The following is a 12,557-nucleotide window of genomic DNA, read 5'->3' as shown; positions in this document are numbered from 1 at the left end:
TTCATTATTCATTCCGATAAACCCTCCCTTATTCTTTGTTTCTCAGAATATGCACCGAGAACCATTCATTCTACAAAAGAACAAGGAGAGAAAGTGAAAGCAGTTATCCAGTTTTTCTTTGGTTATGATAAATATTCATAGGTCTCTTATCCTTCATTATAGTAATAAGCAATTACGCTGAGCTAGACGAATAATTACCCACAATATATTCCAGTATTTTGGATGATTGCAACGTGAATAATAATTGCATGCTTCCATTTATGCTTTCTATATTGTTAAAACAAGTTTCTCCAACTCAGACGGAAACTAGACCATAATACACACACACACACACACACACATACATACATACATACATACATTCATGTATATATATATATATATATATATATATATATATATATATATATATATATATATATATATATATGAGTACGTGTGTTTTCACGTGTGAGTGATTTGTATGCTAAGTATGTTAGTTTCCAACAAATTCTTTTCTTCAATTTTTTCTCTTTTCCTTGACCTAAATATTTCTGTTGATTTTCATATCAGTCACAATTTACGGTGAAGAAGAAGAAGAAGAAGAAGAAGAAGAAGAAGAAGAAGAAGAAGAAGAAAACTCGGTATCTAAACGGAAATCTGAGGTAAATGCTATATCCCGGTATCGCTGTATCATGTTCACGAAGGTTTGTACTCGAGCCGTCTTCCATATCACAACACCGATCGAATAACGTAATTCAATGGAAATGTCAGCAGCACTTCCCTCTTTCTTTAGCGGCGAGTATAGAATGGGGATTTCTTTACCCCCTAAGGCAATGATCTCACGCGATGAACCCGATTCTTGTTTCTACATAAGATGAAAAACGTTACTCTACGACATGGCTTTGCTCTCATTGGCTGTGCGCACTTTCTCCACCAGTCACAAGGCAGGACCTTCAGACCAGACTGCGAACTCCGCGGCGCAGAATCCATCCCCTAACGTTTTTGACGTCTGCTGGAACGACCTTTTTGAGGGGGAGGAGCAACCTCCGGCAAGTATATAAGGGGACTGAGTAAGTGAGAGGCTTCAGTCAACGCCATTAGTTTGTAAAAGTTAACCATTCGCTCGACAGCAGCTTCTCAACCGCAATGAAGGTAAGTTGGTCTGTGATATTTGTCAACAGACCGAAGTGTGGCCACTTGTGTTTTTAGAAATGACAACATCAACTTACGTCTTTAGCAGCGGGTGTTTAGACCTTAGCAATACGTTTAAATGAACCTGTTGTTGCAGTTTCAGAATTTTTATGTCTAGTAATTCATAGTAAATTCAATGGTTTGGCACTTGAATATCAACTAGAATATTTTAAGTCTGATTAATAAATTTCTTAAGGTATGCAGAGCCTGCATGAGCAAGAGCACAAATATCGCAAAAGAACCCAGTCTGCTTATTTTGTATTCTAAATATTTACAACGCATCTTATGACAATTTTATAATAAAATTTTTAAAAATTAACATTGAAAAATGAATATGATATGCACAGTTATATATATTTTTGCAAACGCATCTTTTGCCCGCCTGTGTAAATGACTGAATCTTCAATCGCAACTTGTTATAGATTATGAGTTGGAAGAATCATTTCTTATATTGAACATTTGTCGCTGAATGCCTGTGCGATGGAGTTTTATTTGTGTCGTCATTTTGTGTTTACTTTCTGTAATTATTTTCTACTGAAAACTTTAAACCCGTCATCACACATGGCCTGAATATTGTCAGACTGTCACAAAAGTGACAAGATATGCAAGCACGCCAGTCTAAAACAAACACACGCAGGAATGCACAGTGGAGATCCACAAGACCGGAATTCATAGCCGAGCTTCAGTGACCAGGCTGGAATCTGTAATGATTTCCTGTCCAGAATAATGTGTTTGTAACTTTGTTTCTGAGATGGGGACCAGAGGGCACTGTGGCGAATTATATAATAACGGGTCATTAAGCTGGGGCATGAGAGGCCATTACAGGTAAATTTAGTTCTGTAGGCCCTCATTGCTAATGCTAAATTTAGCATAAGTGAAACTTACAAACGTTAAGTTAGCGATTGCTGTAAGAAGACTGCTATAAAATGACATTTTTATTCCGTGTCTGAATGACTTTTAGCAATTTCGGTGAATGAGTCCACTTGCTTGTCTACCTCTCACCCTTTCCCTGTCTTTCTTTCAGGATGTCAGCCTTTCTGTCTGTCTCTTACTTTTCCTCTACCTGTCTGTCTGGCTGTCTACTTATCTGTCTCTTATTCTTTCTGTTTGCTGTAACTTCACTTCCTTGAAGGAATGTCTCTTTCATTACGACTACATCTGTTCAGCCTCTCTTTCACCAAGATTATCTTCAATCAATACACCCCAACAACACCTGTCACTTCAAAAGAGAAGCCACTAACCTGAAGCACGGCGTAAATTTCACTGATGAGAGAGAGAGAGAGAGAGAGAGAGAGAGAGAGAGAGAGAGCACAACCACCGTGTTGCCCGGCAACTTTCTCCAGCCAAAACAGCGTAGTTATGATCATGGCTTTTATTACGGAATCCACTTTCCATTCAAGGGCGGCAGCTATATTGAAGTGATCTAGAGCCGGAGTCATTGACGGTTTTCTTTCACTCTTTTTCCTCATCTTTTTCCCAGAACTTTCGAGAGCGATAGCATTTTTCATTTCCCTTTCGCCCTAAGGATTTAGCAAGTCTTGCTGCTGCGTTCGGACGAGATAAAACTCCAATTCATTCGAATACCTGAATGTCTGGCGAGGTTCTGAGGTGGCTAGACTTGGAAAGAGAAAGAAAGAGATAAAAAAAGGCTGAACAGATTTAAGAGTTATAAATAAAAAGTAACACAAATAATAGTCTCCCTCTATCTCTCATTTTCTCTGCAGAAGGCAAGCATTGAGGATGCGAGTCACATTAAACTGCAGGATTTAAATGTCTGATTCAAAGAAGAAGCACTTATTTTGATTGTCGGTATGATAAACAAACTACACTTGAACGTTCGCACCTGACTGACGAAGCGACTAAACCGGTAACCCGGGTATTGGCAGGTGAGGTCACAAGCAGCTGAATGACACCTTAGGATTACAGGTGCTAAATTCTTCGGGCCTGCAAATGTTATTATAAATATACTTTTACAGAACAGGCAACTATAAAGCTTAAATTAAATATTGATAATGTATGATACAGAAAATGCGTATCTGTATATAAATTGTGGAACACCTATAGACGGTAGTACTGGAAGGCAGTAGTCTTATTTTGTCAATGAAGATTACTATATGCATATATACATTGAAATTTACATAAAAAACACTTCTGGTTGTTAGCAATCTTAACTTACAAATTCTTGTTCCAAACTTCACATCACAACGAAAATGCGTAAAGAGGCTACGATAGAAAGTCATAGTCATGTTACGCATATTACGCCATCGACGACCACCTCCAGGGGACTGACTGCTCGAAAGTCTGCATTCACAATTTCTACCTATGTCGGAAATTGATATTCTGCGAGAGGCCTTCTCATATCATGCCTTGTTTGGTCTACCCCCTTCCCCCCAACCCTCTCCATCAAAACCCAACTCTCTCTCCGTGTAATTCCTGAGAAGTATAAAAAGAGCGATAGACCTCCCATCCAAGTACCTTTCACTCTCGACCCTGCTACATATTATCGCCAGGAATACCCAGTCGCCTCTTTGGTATTCTATTCTAAGAGCTGCCTCTCTCCTCCTTCCATGTCCCCATACCTCGGATGACTCTCTTCCATCCTTAATCGCCCTTCTCCTGCTCCTCCTCTCCCTCTCCCTTTGCAGTCCATTCACTTTGTTCCTTTCACCCTGGATTTAGGCCCTTGTGATTCATACTTCTTTTTTTCTCCCCTTCTTCTTCCTTTCCTTTTTATCGTCTGCGCTGTCTCATTGATTCCTTCGCAGTCTGGCCGATTCTACTCTTCCTGACTCAGAATAAGACTTTCTAAATGTATTTTTCCTTGGGAATTATTCTCCACCTACGTTTTCGTTTCACCGTTGTGCTTTCTTGACAACTGTCTCCGTTAATTCCTTGCTTCTTGATTGATATTTACATTATAATTCGTTTATTAATCTTAGTGCTGTTAATACTATTATCATAATCACCGTTATTCACACCATTTGGGTATTCACTAACGAAAAAACCTTATGATATTAAATGATCATTTCTTCTACGACGTAAAATAGTAATATTAATGTGTGAAAACATGACACAACAATAATTATGAATGCATGAAATGCACATATATCTTCAGTACTAGAATTTTCACATTTTGACCTTGTTATTTTTCTTAGGTACTGTGAAATTATAAATACAAAAGAATAATAGGTCTGAATGTATGAACTATAAGATACATATAATTCATATATTCAGACCTATTATTCTTAAATATTTATAATTTCACAGTACCTAAGGAAAATAACAAAGGGCAAAATGTGAAAACTCTAGTACTGAAGATATATGTGGATTTCATGCATTCATGCTTATTGTTGTGTCATGTTTATAATTTCCCATTCCTTAAGAGAACCAACAAATCGCACACTCGATTTTCACCCAAATGTACTTTTACTATTTCAAGATTTTGAAAATGATAAATAGACAACTTTTTATGACTCCTCCCGTTAGCTCGACCTGGAGGAGCAGCTACTCCCTTCTCTTTCCTCCGAAGGTCAGACTACCGTGCCGATGACCCCGCGCGCACTGAACAAATAAACGACCCCTGGAGCAACGAGTGTATTTTCATCTCCCTTCCCTCACAACTCCCTTTCTCTGCACAGACACAGACATAGATATATTTCTGTGTATATATATGCATGTGTCTGTATCTGTATACCACTTGACTTCTGCTTACATTTGTGTGGTATTATCGTATTTGCAAGGTAAATTCTTCCCTAAATTTTGTTAGCTGAGTTTCCTGTCCTGCACATTTAAACGTCATTTCACTATCAAGAGATATCGTCTTGGCTGACACGATGACGGGACAGATATCTACGTCCTGTACATAAGAATCCTCAACGAAATTGAAACTAGTGGATACAATAAACAAAAGATGGTGAAGGGAGTTACAAGCTGGAGAATGCAGTCTTTTGCACGATTTTGCGATTTAATTTCATTTCATTCACACGAATTCCGCGTAGGAAGTACACAGCTTTGATTGCCCCCCCCCCCCCCTCTCTCTCTCTCTCTCTCAAACATGAACACAAAAAAAGAAGGTAATTCTGATTTCTTCTCCTAGTCAAGAAACCATCAACATTGTACAAATACGTTTCCATTTCTTTTCCTATAGGGATCCTCCTCTAATCAATTTTTTTTCTTCATTTTTCAAATCCTGATATCTCGCCCGTCCTCTTACTTTCCTAACTTCGGTTCCCGAGTGTAAAGCATTTCAGTAATGAATGAGAAAATCTTCACTTTACGAGTGAAAAGGTCAGATAAATTGCCAGGGTCAGCCGTTCAGGTTTTCTCTTTTCAACTTCCTTAGTCAAGCATTTCTCTTTCCAGTAAAACTATTTCCGTAACTGGAAGGGACTTAGCCAACATCGTGAGCATAATGGGAATTTAAATTTTGGATAGTTTTATTCCATTATTTATTATCTGAACAATCGTTTGCTTGTATGGCAAGGAAGGAATGATAATTAGCCAACATATCAGACCAGTAAAGCATAGAATGCATCCGATAACCTTTCAAGAAATATAACTGATAGTTATTACATCATCTGATAAAAGATATTAAAGCACTTGAAGTATATATATATATATATATATATATATATCTATATATATATATATGTATATATATATAGTATATATATGTATATATATATATATATATATATATATATATATATATATTTATTTATTCATTCAAGTCATGAATAAGCTAGAGATTTCAGTGACCCATAAAAACAATCGTCCATGAGGTCTTGCAATCACCGTCTTCAACTTTCCATCGACTATCCTTGAATAATATCAGAAATGTCATCACAAAAGGCAATGCAAGGACTATTAGGTACCGCTACTTGACCTACAGAGGATATCCTCCAAGCAATCGCTAAAAATGATGATAATGAAAAAGAAGAAGAAGCCATATTCGGTTAATGTTTGCACAAGGGGCAACAAACAAATTCTCCCGCTTGCACTTTCACTGCCTATATCAAGGTCCCTCGGTCTCGTGACTCTCATTACAGACGAGAGTACACCCAGACCGAGTTTTTATGTGCGATGAAAGTGAGAGGCCCTTCCCTCCGCGCCCGCCCTTCCTTTTCCAGGAGGGCGGTTGCATCACTGGGTCAAATCTCGCCTTGCGAAAGAGCAAGGTAAGTCTTGAGCCATAAAGAACCGAACGACGCCTCTCGTTTGCTCTTCCTGCCCTTGAGACTGTACATTTACAAGTTAAATGTAAACATAAGTAACGGACCATATATAATCATAAACCGGGTTTGACATTTGCTGATTAATTTCGACCGAACGCCTCAGCTACTTTTAAAAAGTAAAATTAACAATCTATATGGATGATTTAAACACATTCACTAAACAAATATAAAAATAATCGATGAACATAAACTCATGAAATCAAACGAACATTCATCTTGTTCCCAACTTCTTGAGGAAAAGGCGAACTAGAAATCTGAGCAGAAATCTGAGCACTCTTTGCAGCTGCACATCACTCAGCTTTGATGATAGACCATGAAGTAAAAAATCAGAGCAGAAATACCACGAATTTTGCTACACGATTTTTCTGAAGAAATAAGAAGCATATCACCCTTTATGTTTGAGTGCAAGGTTGTTTATTTTCCCTGGATAATCTCGTCATTTGCGGAAGCTTAAGCGTTTCGAAAGATTTTGATTATTTTTCTATATGCTAGCAGTCTGTGTGTGTGTGTGTGTGTGTGTGTGTGTGGTGTGTGTGTGTGTGGCAATCAGTAATGATTTCGAGAGATGCGCAGGTAACATCTGTAATCTTCGAGAAATCGAAGTCTGCGCAACAGCCATTTGTGGTAAACCTACCGACAGAAAGCATCATACAGAACACGCCAAGTACAATAATGGAGAGGTGATCTAACCTCATTCACAACTAGAAAATAAATATTCATCCTTTGCATAATTTTCTTATTTATTTTTTTCTGTGCAATTGATTTTCCCCCTATTCCTATATAATTCTATTTCCTTAAGATTTTAGTTTCAAACATTTTTTCAGCCCTTGCTTCTCATGTCGCACTGGTCTTATATCGACTTAATTTGTGCTTCACGAGAAATATGAAGTCATTAAGAAATTATGCATTTGTCAATTTAAAAGCTTAGATGTAAGAATGAATATCGCTTTTTTTTTTTATATACGAAACACTTATGATTAAAGCACACATACATGACAAACATTCTCACAATGAACGTAATTCATCGTCACGGTATGAAAATCGTAACCTACATGACCGAACCACTTATATCATCGTAGCAGTTAATAAAGCTCCTTATTTTTTTTCCTTTGCAGGTCCTGGTATTGTTTGGAATGGTGGCTTTTGCCTTGTCTGCCAAACTTGGCAGCAACGTTGTGTTCGACGAAGATGAGAGCTCGACTGAGGTAAGGCTTTAAACTTGTTTGTAATTCAGTCTCATTCCTGGTATGATTTTTCTGCCTTTAACTCATTTTCCGTCTCCTCTCATAGCCTTTTTATTAGGATTTATTATGCAAGAAATATTTGTTATCGAACTTTAATTACTTCATGTATTATTATTATTATTATTATTATTATTATTTTATTTTTTTTTTTTTTTTTTTTTTTACTCTATCACAGTCCTCCAATTCGACTGGGTGGTATTTATAGTGTGGGGTTCCGGGTTGCATCCTGCCTCCTTAGGAGTCCATCACTCTTCTTACTATGTGTGCCGTTTCTAGGATCACACTCTTCTGCATGAGCCCTGGAGCTACTTCAGCCTCTAGTTTTTCTAGATTCCTTTTCAGGGATCTTGGGATCGTGCCTAGTGCTCCTATGATTATGGGTACGATTTCCACTGGCATATCCCATATCCTTCTTATTTCTATTTTCAGATCTTGATACTTATCCAATTTTTCCCTCTCTTTCTCTTCAACTCTGGTGTCCCATGGTATTGCGACATCAATGAGTGATACTTTCTTCTTGACTTTGTCAATCAACGTCACATCTGGTCTGTTGCACGTATCACCCTATCCGTTCTGATACCATAGTCCCAGAGGATCTTCGCCTGATCGTTTTCTATCACTCCTTCAGGTTGGTGCTCGTACCACTTATTACTGCAAGGTAGCTGATGTTTCTTGCACAGGCTCCAGTGGAGGGCTTTTGCTACTGAATCATGCCTCTTTTTGTACTGGTTCTGTGCAAGTGCCGGGCATTCACTTGCTATGTGGTTTATGGTTTCACTTTTCGTATTGCACTTCCTACATATGGGAGAGATGTTATTTCCGTCTATCGTACTTTGAACATATCTGGTTCTTAGGGCCTGATCTTGTGCCGCTGTTATCATTCCTTCAGTTTCCTTCTTTAGCTCTCCCCTCTGTAGCCATTGCCAATTGTCATCGCTGGCTAGTTCTTTAGTCTGTCTCATGTATTGTCCATGCATTGGTTTGTTGTGCCAGTCCTCTGTTCTTTCTGTCTTTCTCCTGTCTCTGTATATTTCTGGGTCTTCGTCTGCTTTTATTAGTCCTTCTTCCCATGCTCTCTTTAGCCACTCGTCTTCACTGGTTTTCAGATATTGCCCCAGTGCTCTGTTTTCGATGTTGACGCAGTCCTCTATACTTAGTAGTCCTCTCCCTCCTTCCTTTGTGTTATGTAATAGTCTGTCCGTATTTGCTCTTGGGTGTAGTGCTTTGTGTATTGTCATATGTTTCCTGGTTTTCTGATCTATGCTGCGGAGTTCTGCCTTCGTCCATTCCACTATTCCTGCGCTGTATCTGATTACTGGCACTGCCCATGTGTTTATGGCTTTTATCATATTTCCGGCGTTGAGTTTTGACTTGAGTATCGCCTTGAGTCTCTGCATATATTCTTTCCTGATCGTGTCCTTCATCTCTTGGTGTTTTATATCTCCTCCTTCCATTATTCCCAGGTATTTGTATCCTGTCTCATCTATGTGTTTGATAGTTGCTCCCATCTGGTAGCTTATCCCTTCAAATTATTATTATTATTATTTATTATTATTATTATGATTATTATTATTATGATTATTATTATTATTATTATTATTATTTTTGCTGGTGTTGTAGAGTATGAATTCTATTCATATGGAACAAGCCCACAGGGGTCACTGACTTAAAATTCAAGCTTCCAAATAATATGACGTTCATTTGAAAGAAGTAGCAGAAGGTAAAAGGAAGTGCAGAAAGAAGAATTCAGCGACTAGAAAATAAAAAAAGAGATAAATCATTATATTGATAAAATAATAAATAAATAGATACATAAGATGAATAAATAAATAGATAAATGAAAATAAATAGATAAATAGAAAATAGATAGACAAATAACTTTACGTTTGCTCCCTGCAGCCCCCAAAACCTTACAACTTCGGGTGGGCCGTGATGGACAAGAACACCACCAACTACCAGAACCGCGCCGAAATCGGTGACGAGGACGGACGCGTCAAGGGATCCTACAGCTATGTCCTTCCCGATGGTTTCGTCTACACCGTCACGTACGAAGACAAGAAGGACGGAAATGGTCTTGTGGTCAGTATCTTTCATATTTCCTTTTCAGGATTACTTTGGAAACTCTGTAGGACTGGTCTGGTGGTGATTTTGCTTAGTCATGCCTGAGACTGTGTGGTAGTAAATTAAGTACCTGCTTTTTTTTTATACTGATTTTTTTTCTTCAATATTAGTATCATCTTGAAATGTGCAAAATCATCTTAAATCTGTGCTGCCACATCGAAAAGGAAAGCGCGGCGGTTTAGGTCAATCACCCTTACACGGTTTCCTTTTAACTCTCCTTCAGTGATAAGACCTTTCAAAGTTCTTTCTCATAACAAGAACATGAGCTATTTTAAAGGATGATGCCAACCTTTTCACTAAGCAGAGTCATAGCATTCTTTAATGAACACATTCAATACTCAATTCTAATAATTCATTCATGAAAAATGAGAGCTTCTGTGATGAAGTCTTAGGTAATTCACTGTCACTATGGAAATTCCTATTCCAGTTTGTAGGACTCGTAGACTCCTCTCTAGCTGATTACGTAGCATTACCTCTTACTCTTAGCAATTGTTCAAACTGTCTTGTGATCTTGTAGCGTTCCTTGAATTTATTGCTACTTTAACATTCAAGATATTTGTAATAAAGAAAATCAGCTCTACTTGTAATGGTGACGTATTCTGTTCCAAAAGGATGCTTCCTTCATTGTTATTATTGATTTGAGAGCTAGATTCAGTAACTTATTCTTATGACAGACGAAGTATTCTTTAGATCAAATGCTCCTCCATAAACTGAGGGAAAATGATAACTTTTGATGGTTCAGTTTAGGAAACCAGTAACCTCCGGTTCATATTCCTGATCTTCAGAACGTAGCCACCCTTCTAAGCGAAATTTCAGTCTTACTCTGAGAATTTAAAACACTGAAATTCCTCATTATTTATATTTTGTTTTTCAAGGAGGATAAAATTATCATATGCACCACCTAAATAGTAATATGCATACGTTCTCTGAGTAACATTTTGATCTTTCAATATTCTCCTCTATTTGCAGCAAACTCTACGAAAGGAACCTTCAGGTATCGATGTGATCATCCCTGTCCCCAAACCAAGAGAGCCTGTTCCTGTTTCCAAGGGTATCAAGCGCTTCCTGTAAGCCTCGGTACCAACTAACCCCTTTTCCCCAAATGTAAAGGGTAGTCTCATACCTCCCATGATTAGTTTAGGGCAAAATATGATCATTTTATTACTGAGAAAACATCATCCGCATCCTCAACCTATATACTGTGAATCACTCCGGTGCCATATGGCAGTTTTGGTTCTCGAAGGAACATTTCAGGAATTGCCCCCTCAACTTCGACTGTTGTCCTATTCACTTCCGTTTTAGGAATTCCTCTTGTTCTAGGAAGATCCTGTGTCATCAGGTTTGCTCTAATATCTCATTCTTTATGTCGTAGTTGCCTACTTTGTTCAGCATGTAGACTCTTGATGCAATAGAGTATCCTTCTAGTCAGATTACTAAAGTTGGTAATCCATTTCAAATGTTACATTGTACTTTGGCTTAATGCTTTATACGTAAATGACTATCACCCAGTTTCACAGCGATGTGGGTAAGTTAAATCCAAGAAATGTTATCACTTGAAAGTAGTTGCAGCAAGCAAATTAGATACTATGTAATATGAACTAGATAAATGCTGATCTTTCTTTACTACTCACAACTTCTATTCTTCCCGGAGTCTTGTGGCAAGAACTGACTGTCCAAGCATCGTCCCTGAATCTTTAGCATGAATGGAAAACCAGACATTGTTAAACAAGATGAAATTCTAAGTGCAAACCTCAAAGCTATTATTAAGGCCTCATCCTTTCTCAGCTGTTCTCATCACTTTGTGTTTCTTTGTCTTTGTTAGAGATGTTATATATATTTTATTACGTCAATAAAAGATGTATTCAGTATGGGAGTGTTAATTTCCTCAATTTCGGTCCGAAAGGTTCACATCTAGACAGGTATTTTGAGAACTATATTGGAATAAATCTATCTTGCTACTTATCAGGATTCTGGGTAGCATAAATAAACATTAAATAACTTCGTACTTTATGCTGGTACAGCGCTACAACCTTGAGCCTTAGAACAGTAGCTCTAAAACATAGAAAGTAATCTAAAATATTGGGGGAAGCTTCACTTTTTCATTATCCAAAGCCAACTTATTTTGAAAATTTAAAAACAATGCACAATATGGTCATTTCATAATTCACACCAAGGTTTTTCCATGAATAAGACATGGGAACTGAAAAATATCTTTGGCTGGATTCAGACTGTATGAGTTTCTTTTGCACTATAAGACTTAGCTACCACACTGACACCACGAGTATTTTTAGTCTAAGAAATGACACCAATTTATCTATATTTAAACGTCAAGGTTTGGGTAACAATTCATTTTGTCAGACGACTTTCTTAACTTTCTTTAAATCTTCTACTGAGCACTCCCATGGACAGTGTCAACAAACTAGTATAAACTCAAGAGGGTCTCAAAGGCAAATCAGCCTGCAGAGAGAGAGAGAGAGAGAGAGAGAGAGAGAGAGAGAGAGAGAGAGAGAGAGAGAGAGACGAGTTATGATAACAGGTGATGAATAAATTAACGTGACGGATTAAGAAATAAAAGCAGGAATGAAATTGCTCCTCTCTTAAACATTTGGAGATCAGATGATTCCGCACCTGCAAAAGGCAAACCATTCCACACTTTAGTTATTGTAAAAATAAACTGCTAGGAAACTGGGTAGTATAAAACCTGATGCTAGAAAACGATACTCTGTTTTTATTAGCAGCCTTCCTTGTGTTGCGAGCAAAATTAGCTGAGTCAGGTAAAGATGAG

General features: G+C 37.7%; 1 protein-coding gene across 1 annotated transcript; it reads left to right on the top strand.

The window, feature by feature from the left end:
• The first annotated feature begins 998 nt into the window (after nt 1–998).
• Nucleotides 999–11,638, top strand: LOC135221708 (uncharacterized). The gene is made up of 4 exons (XM_064259463.1): nt 999–1,134; nt 7,523–7,612; nt 9,551–9,730; nt 10,742–11,638. The coding sequence occupies exons 1-4, from the start codon at nt 1,129–1,131 to the stop codon at nt 10,841–10,843; spliced, it is 378 nt and encodes a 125-aa protein (XP_064115533.1). The 5' UTR covers nt 999–1,128; the 3' UTR covers nt 10,844–11,638.
• Nucleotides 11,639–12,557: the final 919 nt, after the last annotated feature.

Source organism: Macrobrachium nipponense, chromosome 3, assembly GCF_015104395.2.
Source record: "Macrobrachium nipponense isolate FS-2020 chromosome 3, ASM1510439v2, whole genome shotgun sequence".
In the NCBI taxonomy this organism is placed as follows: Eukaryota; Metazoa; Arthropoda; class Malacostraca; order Decapoda; family Palaemonidae; genus Macrobrachium; species Macrobrachium nipponense.
The sequence above is the reverse complement of the archived record's forward strand: the minus strand, read 5'-3'. Positions and strand labels throughout refer to the sequence as shown.